This window comes from Neofelis nebulosa, chromosome 12 (genome assembly GCF_028018385.1).
Source record: "Neofelis nebulosa isolate mNeoNeb1 chromosome 12, mNeoNeb1.pri, whole genome shotgun sequence".
Taxonomy (NCBI): domain Eukaryota; kingdom Metazoa; phylum Chordata; class Mammalia; order Carnivora; family Felidae; genus Neofelis; species Neofelis nebulosa.
This window is the reverse complement of record NC_080793.1, coordinates 27,751,518-27,773,832: the sequence shown is the minus strand read 5'-3', so window position 1 is coordinate 27,773,832 and position 22,315 is coordinate 27,751,518. Positions and strand designations below refer to the sequence as shown.

Genomic DNA, 22,315 nt, shown 5'->3' with positions numbered 1-22,315 from the left:
AGAGATAATAAACTCTAGAGCAAAGATTATTGTAGTCTTGGTATTTGCATACTCTGCCTTAAAAACAAGTGGTAAGAGACTTATTCCTAGCTTTATCTCATTTTTTTTCCTATCCTTAAAAGTCTTAATATCGTTATTTATTTATTATCTTATTTATGTTTTCACATATTTCTTCAGATTTGGGGAATAAGAGTTTACCCTTAATTCTATGAGGCACCTTTCTGATGGGCATACATCCCTTTGAAATCCTTGTTACTTCCATTAAAGTATGCTTTTAAGCAATGCTGTTATTCTATCGATCTTTGCTGCCCTTGGTGCTACTTACTCTTGAGTGTGATTATTGTGTTTCCCTTGTAATTTTGAAATTTGTTTTTTCAGTAGGGGACTCTACTCATTGCCCAAAAGAGTTCTATTTTAAAATATTACAATATTGGGGCACCTGGGTGGCTCAGTTGGTTAAGCATCCGACTTTGGCTCAGGTCATGATCTCATGATTTGTGAGTTCAAGCCCCGCTTTGGGCTCTGTGCTGACAGCTCAGAGCCTGGAGCCTGCTTTGGATTCTGTGTCTCATTCTCTCTCTGCCCCTCCCTACTTGTGCCCTCTCTCTCTGTCTCTCAAAAATAAATAAATGTAAATTAAAAAATTTTTTTAAAATAAAATATTAAAATATTATTAGAAAATCAAACTATATATGGGAATAGTCAAGCAAGCAAGATATTTTAGTTTGACTCTTTTGCTTATAAGCATTATTAAACAGTATAACAAATATGAAGAAAAATGGTACATACGATTGATTTTGAATTTGAAAAGGTTGACATGACTGATTTTTAAAATCTGACAGATCTGGTATTTCCTCTTCCACTTTGGCTCAAAAAGTTGTAGGTAATACCAAGGGAATAATTTGTAAGCCCAAAGTTTCCATCTCAGATAGACTTCCTCTAATGAAGATTTTTTTATTCTTTTGATGTACAGTTACTTAGTAGCTGTTGCATATATTTTTATTAGAGAGTATTTTACCTTGCATTATACGTATTTGTTCATGTTCCTCAGTCAATTGTGTACACCTTAAGAGCAGGGAACATGTATTATTTATTTGCTTATTTGTTGAATACAGTAATAAGCATGGTATCTATTGAGTAAACCTTCTATATATTCTTATAAAATTAATGAATAAAAATTTAATAAGGTAAATTGTTGTATTGGTTGAGAAGAATAAAGGGGATTCTTTTCTTCTCAAACAGCGTGCAGTTAAAAAATTTGTTATGCTAACATCCAGCCAAAATGTACCAGTGTTCCTTATCGATCCTTTGATTCTGGAATTGATTAATAAAGACTTTGAACAAGTCAAAAATATTTCTCATGGCTCCACTTCAGAATGCAAGTTTTTCTGTGTTCCAAGAGACTTTACTGCATTTGCACTGCGGTATCACCTGTGGAAAAATGAGGTAAGATGATTTGCTTTCAGATAACAGACTGTGTCTTTTACAAAATAGTATGGGATTAAACCAGTTAAAATGTAAAACATTTCAAAAAAATCTTTAAAACTCTTCATAAATTGTATTGGGAGTATTTTCAGCTATAAGTAACAGGAGACAATAATGTCCTAAGCAAATAGGGGGCTTATTTTTCTTGTGTAACAAGACTTTGAAAGATTGGTGCTGTTGACATTAGTTCAGCTGCCCACTATGTCAGGGCTGGCATTATTGAAGTTCTTTCTTCATTTTTCTCGTCATTGTAAGACAGCTGTCCTGGTTCTGAGGCATCATATCCATGTTCAAGGCAGTAAGATGAGAGGAAAGGATGGTGATCCAATGCGTCCTTTGAAGCAAAAATTTTCTCAGAAGCATCTGGTAAACAGCTTCCAGCTCATTGTTCAGAACTAGACTCATATGTCTTCTTGTTGTGAAGGAGGCTAAAAAGAGCTATTTAGCACTTCCATCGGTGTAGGCAGGCAAGTAGAAAGGGATTTGGTGAAGAACTTTCAGTATCTGCTAAATAAGGTATACATGAAGGCGATATCACTAGTCTACAGCACTGTTCTTTCCTCTTTGTAAGTGTGCAGTATGGTTTGATACTCAAATGGAGTGTGCTTCTTAAGCGTATCCAAAAAATTCAAGCTTCTGTTTTCATCCTGCTTAGTGGTTACAAGGCAAAAGTCAACCAAACATGCCAAAAATCTGCTTCCTTCTTTATCTGCAATACCTCTAACCACCCAAGTTCACTGTTTTTCATTCTGAGGAATTATCCAAGTAGGAGTAAGAAAATTAGCACCAGATTAAATGAACTTAACTAGCTAGTCAGCCACCCATGGTAAGTGTGCACTAACTCTGCCGTGGGATCTGTTTAGTCGCCTTCAACCCGGATAGGTAGGCTTATGTCCCAGGACGACGGTGGGAAAGCAATGTAAGCTGCACGGTCTCTTGATTGCTCTGGGCTTTCCCACAGGGCCGCCGAGACTGAGCTCCGACTTTTTTCTGACCTGTGGTTCTTTCCAGGCAATGATGCCAGTGATGAAACAGATGAAGTGTCCACATAAGTACCTGATTTTTGCTGGCATGTTTTTTTTTCTTTCTTCCCAGTTTTATAGTTTGAAAATACTTAAACTTATGGAAAAGTTAGGATGTGGTATTTTCAATTTAATATTTATTTTTAATTAGACTACTGTGTTAAAAGCAGATGGTGATGCAGAACTCATAAGGAAGAAGAGCAGTCTGCTCTTCTCTCTTCACCCCTTACTTCCCCTTGTAGAGTCAACCACTTTCACCTCTTTCTACCTGCTTTATCTTCTCATTTACAGATGAAATTTTCTGCTTCTGCTTTTTTAAATACTTCCTACTTACGTTATGAATAACAAGAACTTAACTGATAATCTCTTCTGCCTCCATTTACGCGCACATACACACTCTCTTCTCCCATCATCATTAATCACATTTTGTAGTTAAATTAGTAGTCAGTGTTGACCTTATGAATGTCTAATCACCTGGATGCTACCTAGTTTAATCTCATCATATTCCTTATACAACTTTCTTCTCCTGTTTTGTTTGCTGGTTTTCTGTGTATCAGTAACCTATGTATAAACTCTGTAACAGAAACATAAAACTATGTTTTATAATCCAACACATCAGGTAATCTCTCAGTTCCATTTCTTTTCCCTTAGAGACATCCCTTCCAGAGCTTTTGCTCATTTTGCCTTACTACAGACTGATGTGCTGCGCATATATTGTTCTGTAAACCCCTTCACAACATTTTAGGAATTCCTTTCTGAGAACGGATGAATGGGAGGCTGAAACCTTGCATATCTGAAAATGTTTCTTTTTTACTTGCACGTTTGATTTCTAATTTGACTTATACAGCAGTTAGCTTCTGCTGTGTAACCAATCACACTAAAGTTAGTGGCTTAAACAACAATCATTTGTGTCATTTCATGATTCTGTGACAGTGATTTGGGTAGCATTTAGCTGGGCAGCTCTTCTGGTCTCAGCTAAGCTCAACTTCCAGTCAGCTAGGCAGCTCTGCTTCTTCAGGACGGCTGGCTGGCAGATGGGGCAGTGGAGTCCCTGGACCGCGTGTCTCTTTCATCATCCAGGCTAGTCTGAGAAAGCAAAAGCATGAAAGGTTTCTAGATATTGTTAAAATATTAACATTTCTTATCCATGAACATAAATATACCTCGTTTAATTCAAGTGTCCTTTGATGAGCTTTGTTAGAATATTGTAATTTTTCTTACAGATTTTGCACATTAAAAAAATTTTTTTTTAATGTTTATTTATTTTTGAGAGAGAGACAGAGGCTGAGTGGGTAGGGGCAGAGAGAGAGGGAGATACAGAATCTGAAGCAGGTTCCAGGCTCTGAGCTGTCAGCACAGAGCCTGGCCCGGGGCTCAAACTCACGAACCGGGAGATCATGACCTGAGTCGAAGTCAGATGCTTAACTGACTGAGCCATCCAGGCGCCCTGGATTTTGCACATTTCTCATAAGATTTACTCCTTGCTATCTCATAGTTTTGTGTGGGGTGGGGATGGCGTGTGGGTAATGTGGATATTTTTCCTCTTCCTTTTCCAATTCATTACTATAGGTAGATGGAAATGTTGCATCCTATTTCCCAGCTACTGTTCTGAACTCTGCACTCTACAGATAAAGTCCAAAGTCTCTTCCTCCCATTCTCCCTTTCTCACCCCCTTTCCCACCTTCTCTTTCCTTTTCTCTCTTTGAATGCGATTGGTTGTATTTTCTGCATAAAAAGGCAATTTAGTCTCTTCCTTTCTAACCCTTACACCTAATTTCTTTTTCTTGTGTTATTGATTTAGGTAGTTATTGATTTAGATAGGAACCCCTCCAGGATAGTATTGAATAAAAGTGTTCTTTCTTTCTGAAAGAAAGAATTTTTTATTTCTTGGCTGTTGGACCTCTAGAATTGACTCTCTCGTTTTCTTATCTTTGCTGTATGATTTTTCATCTTTTTCTAACTGTTCTACTTTTAAACAAAATCTTTAACAATGCCATTGATTTTTATCATATTCTTGCTCAAAATTTTTATATTTTTAAAAAAGTTTTGTGTATGCTTGTTATAATAGCGTTCTTGTTTGGTGGGTGCAGTTTTGTCTTTTTCGCTCTGTAGATTGTCATGTTTTTTGTTTTCTATTTAGTTTTTTTGCCCCCTGCTACATTTTGTTTTTCTAAGTCCCTTGTGGGTGTTTATTTTTTGTTATGGTTATTTGTTTTATTTGGTTTTCATGACACAGGCTTTCTGCAAGGTTAATAGCTCTTTGTTCAGTTCCAACTGAAAACCAGTTGGAAGCTTTTTGTTATGGCCGTGTTTCATAAACTGGTGACTTTCAGCATAAGGTTGGTAAGGCTATGCCAACCTTTTCACTGACTGACTCCTAAACGTCAGTATTTGTTAGCCATTCCTACTGGACTAGGAATCGACATAGAAAAAGACTACAAAGCTTATAAACCTTTTCTACAAAGAGTATTTTATAGTGTTCCTTTATTTTCCCCAAATGAGGTTTATAGAAATTATACCCTGCCTATATACATAATCCCCTAAATCAATATAATGTCTTAACTATAATATAAATTAGAAATAAAAGGAAAATGTGTATTTCAGCATATAAATGCTCAGTCATGACTACACTGGAAAACATAATGAAGTAATTCAGATGGTTGCACTTTTCGGTTAGATCATTGAATGCAAGTAGCTTCAAATATACAGTCATATTATGAATGATATTGTTAGTAATGTGGTTTTTTAAAATAGTGAGCAAGTTTCCAACAACAAAAAAGTAAAATTGTCTCCCCTTTAACATGGCTATTGTATTCCTGGGAAGTAGAGGTCTCAGATGATTACGATTAAGGTTTTCACTACGGGACTATCTGATAGAACATTTGAAATTACTCAGGACACAAGACAGATTTTCATATTTTGGATTTTAGCGTGTCTAGTATTCTTGGCCTATGCCTCTAATTGCCAGTTGTGTCTTCCTCAATCATTATGGTAGTCAAAAATATGCCCACAATTTTTTTAAATGACTCTTGGATACAGTAACACTGGCTTTGAGGACCAGTACTTTAGAAGAAAGGATATAAGCTACAATTGGCAACACTAATATGACCACAGTCAGTGGAAGAAGCAGAAGGTCAGCAGTACCCAGAATAAGCACACAGGTTCACGTTTATCCTTTTATACATATGACATCACATAGAGCCTTCCCAAACCCTAAACCTCCTTCAACCTTCTCCCTGTCCTCCCTAAACCTTCTCCCAAAGGTTAGATCTAGAACACTAGATCTAATTATTGTAGACATAAGTTGCATGTAATTATTCCTTATTATTACCATGACAATAGAGTGAACAAATGACTGCCAAAGGCAACTGGAAGTAGATTTGTGCAGTACAGCCTTGACCTAGGCCTTTGCTCTGTTTGATCAGAGCAACTACTTTGTTCTGAGTTTTCTCTCACGATTATAAGATAAGCCGTTTCAGAGTTCCTCCTATTTTGTCTGTCAGTCTTTCTTCCCACAACCCAGGGTCTGATTCCCCTTCAAGGTCTGGCTGGCCTTTTAAATTTTTCCTGGATTTACCAACTTATCATGCATTTCTTTCATCCTGCACCGTGGATTCCGTCTCTGAATTGGCTACTCTCACTCTCAGTCAGTACTTTCCACCTCTTAACAGACCAAATGAGAAAAGGAAAAAGAGGAGTGCCATAGTTGATCAATCTAATATAGGGAGAATTAAGGTGAAATTGCATTAACGAGGGTAAGTTGCATTAGATGCTATTAAAAAACATCCCTAAAATCTCGTTGATTTAGCGCAAGAAAGGAGTAATTGTCTTTACCTAAGTACAGTGTGGATATTCTTGGTCAGAGATATTTCTGGATGACTTTTCTCTAGAGATTTAGGGATATAGGCTGTTTCATTTGTGTAAACGGTTTTTCCACCTTGGAGTTCTTTGCTTCCCTAGATGCAGACGTAAGAGGGAACGCATGAAAGATTTTATGAAGATTGTAAAGCCAGGCCTGGAACTGTTATAGGATATTTCCTATATTTATATTCCTAAATATAGGATTTATATTTATTTATATTGCTAAATATAGGATTCCTATATCCTGTATTTCCTATAGGATATTTCCTAGTCAAATTCCTTTGACTAGGGCACAGTTTAGTTCTATATCCATAAAGGAGAGGACAGTTGTCATTGCTGTTAGCATTCTCTACCGAATTAACACTTCCTCTCATATAAGAGTATAAACACTAGTAACAACAAATATCTATTGAGCACCTGCTGGGTACTAGTCACTCTGTTGATCCCTATGGTTGAGGAACTTGCAGTTTATTGATGGAGTTTAAACAATTAAAAAGCAGTATAATCAATACTACGATAGGGGTCTATGTCTGCTATAAGATCATGGGTGAGGATACAGCTAATCCAGATAACATTCAACAGTAGTAAGTGATGTGAATAAAGTACTCTTGAAGAATGTTTATGAATGCTGTGGCTTTTAAGACAAACTTACAGACACAGCTCAATTTAATAATGTTAAAATCTGATATTACCACCTAGAAGTTTGTTTTCCTTAACTGTAGACTAGGTATAATAATATCTTCCTCGATGACCTCAAGTAGATTCTGGGGGCATCAGATGAGATAATGAATGCGAATGAGCTTCATACACATTATATAAATAGAGACTAGAGAGGTAGTATTAAGAATGGAAAGAACCTTGGATTTGGTTGCATAAGACCTAAGTACTGGCAATGGCTCTGCCTGTTACTGTTTGTTTGTTTTTTTTAAGGCTTCTATGAGTCTGTTTTTTAATCTATCATACCTATGCTACTTATTTTATATGATAGATGTCATGTAAATGCAATAATGTTTATTAAAGTTCCTTGGAAATTACAAAGCCTACTATTAAAATCTCAGGTGTTCTCAATAATTTATGCTGCTTAATCATCCATAGCACTGGTTGTTGATCTTAGGACTAAAAATCTACCATATAGATTAATTTTACTACATGAGATTTATACTATAACTAATGATATTGGAAAATGCCTTCGTCTGTTTTCTGATGGTTTGCATCATGATGGACTTCTATTACAGTAGCAGTTTAAGGCGTTGGGATACAAAGTATGAGAGGAAAGTACCACCCTTTTGAAGCACATTTGAAGATAGAAATTAATAGAAGTTAAATTGAAAATTACAAGTTTTATTTTAAGTGCTATCCTTACATTAACATTTGCCTTATAGATGCTAACCACAGAACACTAAAATGAGCATTCTCTCCAAGGAAGAAATTGATATTTGTGTTCATAAAGGGTGTCTTTGAACATGTGTGCTGAGCTACGTAGTTTCCCTTTTTGATATTCTCCTTATTCTCCCACCACCACCTTCCCCGCTTGCCACCCTTAGTTTGAAATCTTTGGGCAAAGAGGAAATTAGCAAAATATGTGTATGGCTTGACTCAATGTAAGAATCCATTTAGTTTTGCTACCAGTGTTTGGTTTTAAATATTTAAGCTTGATGTTTCTTTGGTTTTAGGAGGGCTGGTTTCGGACAGCTGAAAATATGGGCTTTCAGTGCCTAAAGGTTGAGAGCAAAGACCCCCGGCTGGATGGAATAGACTCACTTTCTGGAACCGAAATTCCCCTGCACTACATCTGCAGATTGGCTAATCATGCCATCCACTTGGTGGTCTTTCATGAGAGGAGTGGCAACTACCTCTGGCACGGCCATTTACGACTCAAAGGACGCGTGGACCGGAAATTTGTTCCTTTTCGAAAGTTGCAGTTTGGCCGTTATCCTGGAGCTTTTGACAGGTAAATTCAGGAGGTAAAGGGGAGTTCTGAAACCTGTATTGCCCAGTCATGAATTCTTACTCTTTTCCTACATTTTGTAATTAAATCTAACATGTAATTCACACAAATCAGTTTTGAAATGTAAATACCCAACAGCAAGAAACTCATGCACATGCGTGCTAGGAAATACGCATGCGAAATACTAGAAACATTGTTTTTAATGCCCCCAGACTTTGTGTATTCATACCGTGAAGTATTGTAGAGCAGGGACATGAATGGATTAGTGCTCTGTGTAACAACGTAAATGAATCCCACAATGTTGAGTGACAGAAGCAATGCGTAAAATAATACAACTCTTGATTATATTCATAAAATGTGCAAACACAGGAGAAAGTATGTTCATGGATATATGCTTACATAGTAAAAATTGTCAAAAGGTACAAACTTCCAGTTATAAGATAAGTAAGTTCTGGGGATGTAATGGACATTGTGGTGACTATAGCTAACAGTGCTGCATTGTATATTTGACAGGTGCTGAGAGAGTAGATCTTAAAAAGTGGTAACTGAGGAAAATATGCTTGACGTTTAGCTTTTTTGCTTATGTCGTGCGTTTTTGAAGAGGCTGCCAGCTTTCTGGGTTAAGTCCTAATAAGAAATCCTCACTTTTGTTTTCAGGCCAGAGTTACAACAAATTACTGTTGATGGACTCGAAGTTCTCATCCCGAAAGATCCAGTGCACTTTCTAGAAGAAATACCACACTCTCGGTTTATTGAGTGTAGGTATAAGGAAGCTCGAGCATTTTTTCAGGTTAGAAGTAATCAAATATCATACTTTTTAAATTAGAAGAGGTGTGTTTATTTTTAATGTTTCCAGGGAGGGGTAGGAAATGAAGGGACCTATAGTAAATAGGTAAGAAAACATCTTTTTTGATTCATTGTTTTTCTTCTAGATTGCTTTATTTGAATTTTTTTTTTTAAGGAGAGTAAACATTAACTGTAAGAAACGATTTCTCTCCTAGTTGAATGGTGTGATGTTTATGGAGACGTTGTTTTATTGGGGTAGGCTCTGGTAGGTTTAGCACTGGCCTCTGCTTTCAGTTAGGATACCCCATAAACACTATCAAAGGTGGTGCATTCTTAAAGCCCCCCCCCCCCCCCACATTGGATGAAGCCACTGTAGAAGATGGACCATGTAGATTTGGGAAAGGTTTCAAGGAAAATGCAGTTTTTCTCAGAGGGCTGGCAATGCATATGAATGTTCTGTGTTTATGAAGGTTTTGAAGGTAAATGCTATGCAGAGACCAGTGCTTTTTGAACTTTGCTTTATTCTGCTGCTCTCGCTTTCAATTCAATAAACACTTATTGAAAGCCGTTTTCCCAGGAACTCTGCTGACCCTGGGGATGTAAAGATGATTTTGAGAGGCATGAAGTTTCAGCTCTGAGAGATGACTTAAAACAGAAATACAGTGAAACCAGTCAGAATTTATGGTGGGGTTTTGGTACCCTGATCCTTCCACTTGCCCTTTATTTTCTGGGGTTCCCTTCTAAGAAAGGTGTAGACACACGGACAGGAATAGAATGAGGAGACGAAGTACCAGCTGTATAATCGCTGGCTAAGTGCCCCGCACCCGCAAATGCAAGATTTTTCTGGTAGGTGGTGCTGGTCCCTGGGACCAAGGCCTGACAGCCTTCCTGGTGGGTCTTCCCAGCCCAGTCTCCTTAAATCTGTAATTGTGAGCTGTGAAACATACCCAGTCAGCCTCATGGATGACAAGCTGGAAAACTATGTGGACGAATCTACTGTAGTCGACAAGTGCTGAGCATCATACCCCTACCACGAAGGAAGTAACAGGAAGCAGAGGAGATGCAGTCTGCTGCCTGAGCTTGACCACTCGCTCTTCTTGCCTTAAGGGAGTTTGCTGTGGTTGCCACCTCTGTCAGAGCACTTCCCACAGTGAATTGCGAGTGTATGTCTTGTCCCCCTGCTAGATTATGTGAACTTCTTGATGGCAGGCTTCTTGTTCACTTCTGTAGCCCCAATATCTAGAGCAGCATCTGGCACAAAGAAAAGATCCTATAATTTGGAAAAATGTTTGGAGAATAAGGTGCTCATCTGAATCAAATGAATTTTCTAAGGACACTTATTAGGACTTCTCCATTCCCTAGCAAGCGTTTGCCCAGACTGATTTTGTCGATCTTTGTGAGAAGGCAATGTAAAATGTAAAATGCTTCAAAATATTGGTACATCATTAGGATGGCATCAGGTTTTTTAATTGCGTGTTTTCATCCTTGCTTTTGAAATTTTCAGCACAAGCCCTCAATCAGCTTTTGAGTAAAGAATATGGATGGCAGATGCTCAGAAGGCTTATCAGCTTATCATATATAGCCTCGTAGTTTTGGTGTTTAAAGTACCATCACATAGCAAGACTACCATCCCATCGGAAGTTTATATTTATAGTAAAATCAGGTGGAACTTTGTATTCATTCTTAATTACATTATTTGTGTCCCTTCACTTGCAGCAAGATATACTTATGATTTCTAATCTGCTTTTCTCTTTTGTTATTGTATTGGTATTACTGATTTAGGGTGCCTAATTAAGTTGATAACTCTTTCATTCTTATTCTCTTAAATGTTTCATTCTTCATTATTTCTTACTATTAGAACCAAGGTCCCGTTTTCAAATTAAAGTGAACATATATAACTTTGAACACTTGATGGCGCCAAACAGTCTTAAATACAATGCCTGGTGTAAAGTAAGCAGTGAACTAATCTCACAGAACTCATAAAACAACCTTCTAACTTTCTATTTTTAACATTTTTTTTTTTTCTGGAAACATACTTAAACTTTCAGAAAAGTGGTAAATAAATACAAATAAATATTTTTCCTGAACCATTTGGGAGTAAGTTGTCGACCATGTACCCCACAACCTCGAATAATTTAGTATTTTCCCCAAACAAAAACATTGTCCTACATTGTCTTAATACAGAAATCAGGATGTTAGATCACCATTTTAATCCCCATTCAAGTTTTTCTAATTTCCCCAGAAATAGCTTTTGTGATAAAAGAATTCAGTTCAGAATAAATTATAATAAAAGGATTCAGAATCACATGTTGTATTTAATTTTTTCATCTCTTCAGTCTCCTTCAGTCTGAAATGGTTTGATAGTCCTTTGTAAAGTTTTATGATTGATGCTTTTGAAGATTACAGGCAGATGTTTTGTAAATTGTCCCTCATCTAGAGGTTTGTCTGTTTCTCCTCACGTTAGATTCAGGTTATACACCTGTAGTAGGAACACAACAAGTGATTCTGTGCTCTTCTCATTACATCCTATCAGGTGCTGTGTGGTTGTGATTTGTCCCATTACTGCTATGTTACATTGATCACTTGATTAAAGTGCTGTCTGCTAGCTTCAACCCTGTGAAGTTTCTGTTTTTCCCTTTGTCATTAATAGAAATTTGGCATGAAGGTACTTTAAAACTATGAAAATATTGTCAGTGTTATCATCAATCTTTTTTTCAATTTTATTTTAGAGAGAGAGCGTGCAAGTGGGGAAGAGGGAAAGAGGTAGAGAGACAGAATCTTAAGCAGGCTCCATGCTCAGCATGGAGACCAAGGCAGGGCCCTGATCGCATGACACTGGGATCGTGACCTGAGCCAAAATCAAGAGTCAAACGCTCAACTGACTTAACCACCCAGGTGCCGCTCGTCATCAGTCTTTTAATTTGTCTATATCAGTATGAACTCATAGTTTCCTATTTTATTTACTGCATTGTATTTTATTCACTACATTCATTATTTTCATTATCTTCAAATTGATTCATATTTGGCCAGTGGGAACCCCTTCATGATGGCTTCTGTCATTTTGACATGTCTTCATCAGTTTTTGAGCACTTGCTTGCTCTTTGCCACAGGTGCTCTAGGTTCATCTTGTAATTTCCCTGCCACACACATGGAATCAGCCATTTCTTTAAGTCCTGGTTCCTTTTAGAAGTGAAGGTTTGGGGGCACCTGGGTGGCTCAATTGATTAAGTGTCCAACTCTTAATCTCAGCCCAGGCCATGATCTCAGCATTCATGTGATCAAACCCCATGTAGGGCTCTGCACTGACAGTGCAGAGCCTGCTTGGAATTCTATCTCTCCCTCTCTCTGCCCCTCCCCTGCTCACGTTCTTCCTCTCTAAATAAATAATTAAATAAATAAACAAGTGAAGGTTTGGATGCCAGGTGTGCTCATTGCTACTTGGGTTTTGTTGCACACAGACCCTCTGAGTGACTGTGTGTGTGTGTGTGTGTGTGTGTATGTATTTATTTCTATATCCATCTATCAAGATCCATGAATTCACATTGATACCACCAGCCAACTACTTTATGTTTCAGTTAAACATCATAGGGTTTATTTTCTTATTTGTGACTCCCTTCTCAAATAGTAAGAAACATAACTCCTGTTATTCTTAATATATTTGCTTACTTGTTTAGTCTCCTGTCATTGCTTCTGTCCTGTCTCCCACATGGATGCTGTCCTCACCCTGCTTGAGTGTTAATAATCTCCTACTGGGCTGCCCCCATCTACGGACATACTTCTCAAACTGCTCAGGCTCTGACTCCCAGCACTGGACACCTCCCTCCATGTGGTTCTCTTATCACTTGCTCAGGCTCTGACACCGGCCACTCATATGCATTTTCTTGCTCTGCCTTACCTAATGGTTCTAATAGTGAATAGTTCAGGAAGGGAGGGGGAAGAGAATGGGAAGTGTTCTCTTGACTTACTTACTTTTAATTATTTTCTCAAATCTACCAAGAAGTTTAGAAATAGGATAATTTACATTTTCCTCAACTTGATTTGTTTCAGCAGTAACCATCAAAAAGTAATTAATGAGTTCCAGTCTAGTCTGTTGAATTCCAGTGAAAAACCAGAGGGAAACATGGAAATATCTGGACACCTGGCCTAGAAATATCTACAAAGCTATATTATCCTCCTCCAACTACTAATTTTTTTATGAGACTTTGGGCAAATTTCTGAGCCTTAATTTCCTCATCTATAAAACGAGTGGATAGCTTCTGTCATGTTACTTTCAGTCTATACTTGGGGGGAAGGTTTGTGGAAAGGTTGCCTGAATGGCAAAGATCAAATGGACATGATATTTAAATTGGGATTTTGTCTTTTTCCAGAGGCGTGGTAAGCCCAAGATTGATAAAAGATTTTTTTTAAGCGGAAAAGATTATGCATACTCTAATTTTTAAAATCCATAACAGATGCAAAAGGTTGATAAGTGTATACACTTTATTACATATGAGAGTCAATTCTAAGAAATGGAGTTTCTGGGAATGTCATGTTAGGAAAGGTATGTCAGAGGTGGGAGTATGTCCATGCAGGAGGCAGCCTCAGTAGGACATAACTATCAGGGTAACGTTTTTTATCAATCACAGAGTTTTCATGTCTATTATTTAGTTTGACCCTTATAGTCACTCTATGAAATAAGGCAAGTATTTGCCTTTAACAGATTAAAAAAAAAAAATGAGGTTTCAGTTTTGTGTGCTACACAGTCATTACTGGCTGAGCATTCACTAAAACCTGGGTCTCCAGTCTTTCCCACCACACCAAGGGTAAGAACATGTGCCCTCATTCCAGTCATTGTTAAAAAATTTTTTAAATGTTTATTTCTTTTTGAGAGAGAGAGAGCATGTGTGAGCAGGGGAGGGGCAGAGGGAGAAGGAGACACAGAAGCAGGTTCCAGGCTCTGAGCTGTCAGCACAGTCCAACACAGGGCTCGAACTCATGAGCCATGAGATCATGACCTGAGCCGAAGTCAGACGCCCAAAACTGAGCTACCCAGGTACTCCTCCAGTTATATGTTCTAAGGGAAGCTAGGACTCTGAAGATCTTTTCATCTTGAAGGGATCCTGTATAATTTGTATGTTCTGGAGAAGGCAATTTATCTTCTGGGAGCCCACTTTCTTCCTAGAGATACTTTTTTCTTAAGATCCCTAGAGTCCCAGGGCGCCTGGGTGGTTCAGTCAGTTTAGCAGCCAACTCTTGATACTGGCTCGGGCCATGATCTCACGATGGTGAGATCAAGCCCTGTGTCAGGCTCCCTACAGAGCATGAAGCCTGCTTAAGATTCTCTCTCTCTCTCTCTCTCTCTCTCTCTCTCTCTCTCTCTCTCTCTCTCTTTCTCTCTCTCCCTCCCTCCCTCTCTCCCTCTCTCTCACTGTCTCCTTCTCCTCCACCTCTCCCCACTCTTGCTCGCTGTCTCTCAAAATAAATAAATAAAGTTTAAAAAAAAAAATCCCAAGAGTCCCTCCAGGAACCATATTTTCTCCTGTTATATTATGAAAGAATGACAGGATATTACAGGATATTATAGGCAGGGTTAGTGTAGGAGGGTCGTATTCATTTATTCATTTACCCATTTTCCACTATGTGATGTTCACATATTATGTGCCAGGCACGATTCTAAATTTGTATCTACAGTGGTGGGGAGATTTAGTATGTGCCCTCCAGGAACCATCTTTATAGCCTAGCGGAGGAAACATAAATAAAATAAAAAATGTGAATTAAATATGATAAGAATTATAGTCAAAGTATTTACACATGGTAACTATTATAACTCATTGAACAGATTCATTTTTCTTTGTATCTACGACAAATACATTTTTTTTCCCTCAAATGTTGAACAAAAGGGCAGTACTGGTAGAATAAATACATACATCTTCCTGGGAAAATCAGGGAATGTTTCTCACAGGGTGGAACACAGACCTAAAAGATTTTGTTGGTCAGGAGCATTTCAGATAGAAGAATTAGTATGTGTAAAGACACGGAGGCTCAAAAAGTTGTGGTATATTGGGGGAGTTAGAAGTTACTGCTGTATTATGAAGTGTGAGGAGGGTAGAGATGAGGCTGGACCAGTAGACAGGAACCAGAACACAAATGTCCTTTTCTGCTACGCCAAGAAGTTTCCATTTTGACCCATAGTTAGTGAAGCATCACTGAAGAATTTATAGTGTTTTCCTCAGTCTAGAATAGTCTAAAAATGAAGAAACTTAGAAAAGCATGGCCAAGTAAATGATCATGATGACATTTGTATAGAACTTCATAGTTTATGAGACATTTTTCTGTCATCCATTGTCTTATCAAATCTTCACAGCAGTCCTGCAAAGTATAATTATTATCCTTCAAGTTACTGGTGAGGAAACTATATATAAGAGAGGTTTGTTCTCTCATTCCCTTGCTCATCAGGCACTGGAGATAAAGTGATAAAATGAAGTCACTTTCCTCATAGAGCTTGTGTTCTCTTCTGAGGTGAGATGCCCAGCATCACAGCTGACAAGAAGAGGGGCTAGACCTAAACACAGATAATCTGATTCAAAATCCCAGGCTCTTTCTACTACACTCTGCAGTCTCAAAAGACCAATTGAATCCATGAATCATGAAAACGTCACTGAATGCATTTTGTTCAGATATGCTTTTAGCTCTCAAAATTAGTCTTCTTTTCTCCTAACTGCCTAGTCTGCTAAATTGTGATGTGGAGGAGGGAGTGGATGAAGGTTTAAGTCTCATCCTTTGGGAATCCTGGTTATACTTCTTCCCCTTTTACTTGTCTTTCGAAGAATCTGCTCCTGTGGTCTTATAAAATAAATGTGCAAGTAACAAGGAACTCTGAAACTGGATTTTTTATGACAGAAAAATTTATAATATGGGGTTAATTTCCAAATTTAATTTAGATGTCACCGAAATATTTCTAGCAATTTAGAAATGGCTGTAATAGTTGACTGTTCTATCTGTAGCAGTACCTTGATGATAACACCGTGGAAGCCATGGCCTTTCGGAAGAGTGCAAAGGAATTGTTGCAGCTAGCAGCCAGAACGTTAAAGAAATTGGGAGTCCGGTTCTGGCTGAGCAGTGGAACTTGTCTAGGTAAAATTCTTTGTTGCTTTACATTTGTCTTTTTGTCATTTCATCCTCTTTGCCTTTAGGGATGATTGTTTGAGATGACACAACATCAGTAATATTTGAAGTGTCATATTTATAGACAGAATAGGCGTAGTGCATGGAACAGGAATTTATTGATTTCTTTAAAGACATTAATTTCAGAAACATAAAAGAGTTAGGAAGGCCATGTTGTGTTTACCAAAAACTGTAAGCCATGTATAAAATTTATATCAGAATGGGTAGACTGTGTTTGATCTCCAGGTAATCCTTAGGTTAGCATTTTATTATTTCTATCCTAAAGATTGTTCTGCCTTTAAAAAAAAAAAAAAACCCTCTATTCTGTTTCTTTAAAAAAAAAAAAACTTTTTTTAATGTTTATTTATTTTTGAGAGAGAAAGAGCATGAGCAGGGGAGGGATAGAGAGAGAGAGGGAGACACAGAATCTGAAGCAGGCTCCAGGCTCTGAGCTGTCAGCACAGCTGTTCGAGCAGGGCTCGAACTCATGAACTGTGAGATTATGACCTGAGCTGAAGTTGGACGCTTAACTGTTCTGTTTCTTTACCTACACCACACAAATGAGAGGAGGGCTAAAGGACATAGCATAAGGTATTCCCACAAATCTTTTCCAAGTCACTGATAGTATTACTGGTTGGGCATCACTGCCTTACCACATTCTGTTCATTCTCAGATGGGAAATGTAGACTTTTCTAGAGTCCTCAGGCAAGTTGCTGTTAGAACCTAAGAAACATTTATGGGTCTCTTTCCACGATACATTGGATCAAACCCCTTTGGAATTTAGAATTATTTAAAACCTTAAGTTTTAATTGTATTTATTCACTTCTTTATAACTGTAGTTGGTTGTAACTGTACTCTTTGATTATAACTTTATTTGTACAGAAATTAATTCTGCTCCTGTTTTTAATTATTAAAAAAATTTTTTTAATGTTTATTTTTGAGAGAGAGACAGAGCATGAGTGGGGGAGGGTCAGAGAGAGAGGGAGATACAGAATCTGAAGCAGGCTCCAGGCTCCGAGCTGTCAGCACAGAGCCTGATGTGGGCTTGAACTCATGAGCTGTCAGATCATGACCTGAGCCGAAGTCGGACACTTAGCTAACTGAGCCTGCCCAGGCACCCCAATTCTGCTCCTATTTTTATAGTGTTACTATATAATTTATTGTCCAAGAGACTCTTGAGAGTGAGAAGGAGTGCCATTAGTAGTCATGTTGGTATGATAGACAGAAACTGGGATATATGATTAGGCTATCTGTTAGGCTCTGTGGAAATTCACATGGTTCTTTCTGTCAAGGAGCTTGCACTAAGAGTAGCCAAGAAAAAGAGAGTACATCTCACACATTTATGTGATATATGCTTTAAGGTTTAACTTTTTGAAGCAAGATTGTGTGATAGATGATGTCATCAGAAATACCTCTTAATCACTTGTCATGATTTGTTTTGCATTTTTAGCCCCATGATTTTCTTCATTTAGGAGCAAGATGAGGGAGTTGGATTAGATGATATTTAAGGAGCCTTCCATTTTTAAGAGTTTATGTTTCTTTGCTAGATGTGGAGTATAGATTTTTCTCAACCTAGAGATAGACCCCATCCTAGATATTTAGATCTATGGTTCAATGAAATTAAAGTTTAGAATTCCAAATAGTATTGCCCAATAGCAGTGCCTGTAAAGACAGTTGTAAACATTTATTTACTTTCTGAATAATTTGGATGAAAGAATTAGAAAGATACTAGGGGAGATCCAAGAGCGCTTAGTAGTAGTAAGGTTTTGGTTTTTTAGAACAGTATTATAGCACCTAATTAAGAAGTAGATACATAGTAAATATACCTAGAAATATATTTTTTAATTTATTTTTTATTTTTTTTCAATATATGAAATTTATTGTCAAATTGGTTTCCATACAACACCCAGTGCTCATCCCAAAAGTTGCCCTCCTCAATACCCATCACCCACCCTCCCTCCCTCCCACCCCCCATCAACCCTCAGTTTGTTCTCAGTTTTTAAGAGTCTCTTATGCTTTGGCTCTCTCCCACTCTAACCTTTTTTTTTTTTTTCCTTCCTCTCCCCATGGATTTCTGTTAAGTTTCTCAGATCCACATAAGAGTGAAAACATATGGTATCTGTCTTTCTCTGTATGGCTTATTTCACTTAGCATCACACTCTCCAGTTCCATCCACGTTGCTACAAAGGGCCATATTTCATTCTTTCTCATTGCCACGTAGTACTCCATTGTGTATATGAACCATAATTTCTTTATCCATTCATCAGTTGATGGACATTTTGGCTGTTTCCATAATTTGGCTATTGTTGAGAGTGCTGCTATAAACATTGGGGTACAAGTGCCCCTATGCATCAGTACTCCTGTATCCCTTGGGTAAATTCCTAGCAGTGCTATTGCTGGGTCATAGGGTAGGTCTATTTTTAATTTTTTGAGGAACCTCCACACTGTTTTCCAGAGTGGCTGCACCAGTTTGCATTCCCACCAACAGTGCAAGAGGGTTCCCGTTTCTCCACATCCTCGCCAGCATCTATAGTCTCCTGATTTGTTCATTTTGGCCACTCTGACTGGCGTGAGGTGATATCTGAGTGTGGTTTTGATTTGTATTTCCCTGATGAGGAGCGACGTTGAGCATCTTTTCATGTGCCTGTTGGCCATCCGGATGTCTTCTTTAGAGAAGTGTCTATTCATGTTTTCTGCCCATTTCTTCACTGGGTTATTTGTTTTTCAGGTGTGGAGTTCGGTGAGCTCTTTATAGATTTTGTATACTAGCCCTTTGTCCGATATGTCATTTGCAAATATCTTTTCCCATTCCGTTGGTTGCCTTTTAGTTTTGTTGGTTGTTTCCTTTGCTGTGCAGAAGCTTTTTCTCTTCATAAGGTCCCAGTAGTTCATTTTTGCTTTTAATTCCCTTGCCTTTGGGGATGTGTCGAGTAAGAGATTGCTACGGCTGAGGTCAGAGAGGTCTTTTCCTGCTTTCTCCTCTAGGGTTTTGATGGTTTCCTGTCTCACATTCAGGTCCTTTATCCATTGTGAGTTTATTTTTGTGAATGGTGTGAGAAAGTGGTCTAGTTTCAACCTTCTGCATGTTGCTGTCCAGTTCTCCCAGCACCATTTGTTAAAGAGATTGTCTTTTTTCCATTGGATGTTCTTTCCTACTTTGTCAAAGATTAGTTGGCCATACGTTTGTGGGTCTAGTTCTGGAGTTTCTATTCTATTCCATTGGTCTATGTGTCTGTTTTTATGCCAATACCATGCTGTCTTGATGATGACAGCTTTGTAGTAGAGGCTAAAGTCTGGGATTGTGATGCCTCCTGCTTTGGTCTTCTTCTTCAAAATTACTTTGGCTATTCGGGGCCTTTTGTGGTTCCATATGAATTTTAGGATTGTTTGTTCTAGTTTCGAGAAGAATGCTGGTGCAATTTTGATTGGGATTGCATTGAATGGGTAGATAGCTTTGGGTAGTATTGACATTTTGACAATATTTATTCTTCCAATGCATGATCAGGGAATGTCTTTCCATTTCTTTATATCTTCTTCAATTTCCTTCATAAGCTTTCTATAGTTTTCAGCATACAGATCTTGTACATCTTTGGTTAGATTTATTCCTAGGTATTTTATGCTTCTTGGTGCAATTGTGAATGGGATCAGTTTCTTTATTTGTCTTTCCGTTGCTTCATTGTTAGTGTATAAGAATGCAACTGATTTCTGTACATTGATTTTGTATCCTTCAACTTTGCTGAATTCATGTATCAGTTCTAGCAGACTTTTGGTGGAGTCTATCGGATTTTCCATGTATAGTATCATGTCATCTGCAAAAAGTGAAAGCTTGACTTCATCTTTGCCAATTTTGATGCCTTTGATTTCCTTTTGTTGTCTGATTGCTGATGCTAGAACTTCCAACACTATGTTAAACAACAGCGCTGAGAGTGGACATCCCTGTCGTGTTCCTGATCTCAGGGAAAAAGCTCTCAGTTTTTACCTAGAAATATTTTTGATATTGTCAGTGTGCTGAAAATTGAGGATGATGCTGCTCTGTTTTTTTTTTTTTTTTAGTTGATTTATTTATTTTGAGAGACAGAGACAGTGTGAGTCAGGGAGGGGCGGAGAGACAGAGAGAATCCCAAGCAGGCTGTGTACCATCAGTGCCCATGAAACCAATGAAACTGCGAGATCGTGACTTGAGCCGAAACCAAGAGTTGGATGCTCAATCGACTGAGCTGCCCAGGCGCCCCTGATACTGCTGTTTTTTATATGACCCATCAAACACAAGCTGTTCAGAGCTGTTAAGTTCTACAAATTACAGCTCAGAGAAGGGATACTGGTTAAGCAAAAGAATTAAATTATATTTTTTAGCATACCTTAAAGGCAGCCTTCATCCTTAGGGGTTTCTGATCAAAATTCTCAAAAGTAACTTAATTTTTTTTTTAATGGATGGCCCAGGTAACATTATTAAAGCCAATAGCTTATTTAGAAATTAAAATACATCATGAAAGTTTCTGAGGATGATGAGTGCTCAGGCCAGTAAAAATGAATGAAGAAGGAAGGAAGGAAGGAAGGAAGGAAGGAAGGAAGGAAGGAAGGAAGGAAGGAAGGAAGAAGGAAGGAAGGAAAGAAGGAAGGAAAGAAAGAAGGAAGGAAAGAAAGAAGGAAGGAAAGAAAGAAGGAAGGAAGGAAAGAAAGAAGGAAAGAAAGAAAGAAGGAAAGAAGGAAGGAAGGAAAGAAAGAAGGAAGGAAGGAAAGAAAAAGGTTCTTCAACAAGTGGCTTCTATAACCACAGATTTAATTTTTTAAAACAATTTTGGTAAAGCACTCAGTCTAATCTTATGAAATAAAATCCATTCTTAAAAACATCATACAGTTGTGACTAATTTTTTCTTAATTTAAGTTTTTAAAAAATGTTCTTGTTTCTCTTCTTTTTTATTTTTAGGATGGTATCGGCAATGCAACATTATTCCTTATAGTAAAGATGTTGACCTAGGAATTTTTATACAAGATTATAAATCTGATATTATTTCAGCATTTCAGGATGTAGGACTTCCACTCAAACACAAATTTGGGAAGGTCAGTAATAAAAATCTTCTTTACTTTGTAAGTAACATGTCTTTTCAAAAGTAGAATTTATATTAAACAGCTCAGAGATAACCGGTTAAGAATGTTGCATATATCATTTGATCATTCAGTATTAGCCAGGATGAGTTCAGCAGAAGCTTGTTTTGTGACTTTCCGCACTATTTAAGGAAAACTAGAAAATCTGTCTTTCTACTGACATTGAGAAGGAGAAAAGGATCTTGAACTCTTGCAGATGATTTTATTGCCATTATATTAGATAACAATATAACATAATTAACGTACCAGATAATATAAAATTAATACAATAATTAAGAATCCCACCTACCTTACCTGATGTTATGTTGTTTCTCATGAATCCTTTAATTTCATGTTCCCTTAGGCATTCTATTATTATCAACATGAAATGGTCCTTTGGTGGCTAAGGGTTAGAAATATAGAATCATTTCAAATAGTACTTGAATTTCATATTTATTTCATAGGTTCTGGGTCATAGCAATTTTCTCAGAGTTCAACTAGGAATAGGTCATCATGACTTACATGAAATCTCCTTTTAGACAATTTGATTTCTATGCTCTAAGCCCATGATTCCTTGCAAATGTCTTACTTTTTTTTTTTTTTTTCTTCAAAACATCTTACTCTTAATTTGCTTGTTCCCAGGGAGGTGTTGTCCTGGGAAGCAAGTAGAAGTATGGTTAGTTACTGAAAAATTACTTTTTCCATCATAATTATTCTAGTTTATTAAAAAATTTAGTAAAATATTTTCCAGAGGTCACAGTCAAAGCAGGAGAACTCTAGGTGTACAGAGAATGTTTACTCAACACTCACTTTATCCCTGGCCCTGTGCTCTGCACCTGGGACCCAAAGATGCATACATTATGGTACTTACCTTCAGGAGTTCACTGTCTAATTGGGGGAAAAACACATAATAATTATGTGATTAGTGCCATAATGGACAGATGCACCAAGTCTAATGGGAACATAATTATTTGTAGATTAAGTT

General features: G+C 37.6%; 1 protein-coding gene and 1 long non-coding RNA gene across 6 annotated transcripts in view; one reads left to right on the top strand and one right to left on the bottom strand.

The window, feature by feature from the left end:
* Positions 1-22,315, top strand: part of FKTN (fukutin) — a 98,417-nt gene that overhangs the window by 28,171 nt on the left and 47,931 nt on the right. For all 3 annotated transcript variants that reach the window (XM_058694669.1, XM_058694671.1, XM_058694668.1), the window contains exons 4-8: positions 1,243-1,446; positions 8,042-8,319; positions 8,974-9,106; positions 16,086-16,215; positions 21,173-21,306. In XM_058694669.1, the coding sequence (XP_058550652.1) occupies positions 1,243-1,446; positions 8,042-8,319; positions 8,974-9,106; positions 16,086-16,215; positions 21,173-21,306 (879 nt within the window). The remainder of the gene's footprint in view (positions 1-1,242; positions 1,447-8,041; positions 8,320-8,973; positions 9,107-16,085; positions 16,216-21,172; positions 21,307-22,315) is intronic.
* On the bottom strand, positions 3,298-22,144 carry LOC131491549 (uncharacterized). Of its 3 annotated transcripts, none has more exons than XR_009251522.1 (3): positions 21,853-22,139; positions 21,646-21,733; positions 3,298-3,593 (listed from the first exon to the last, which is right to left on the bottom strand). It is a non-coding gene; the product is annotated as an uncharacterized LOC131491549 (long non-coding RNA). The 3 variants fall into 3 exon arrangements; XR_009251523.1 differs by lacking the exon at positions 3,298-3,593 and adding an exon at positions 9,706-10,353 and having other exon boundaries at positions 21,853-22,142; XR_009251524.1 differs by lacking the exon at positions 3,298-3,593 and adding an exon at positions 14,714-14,818 and having other exon boundaries at positions 21,853-22,144.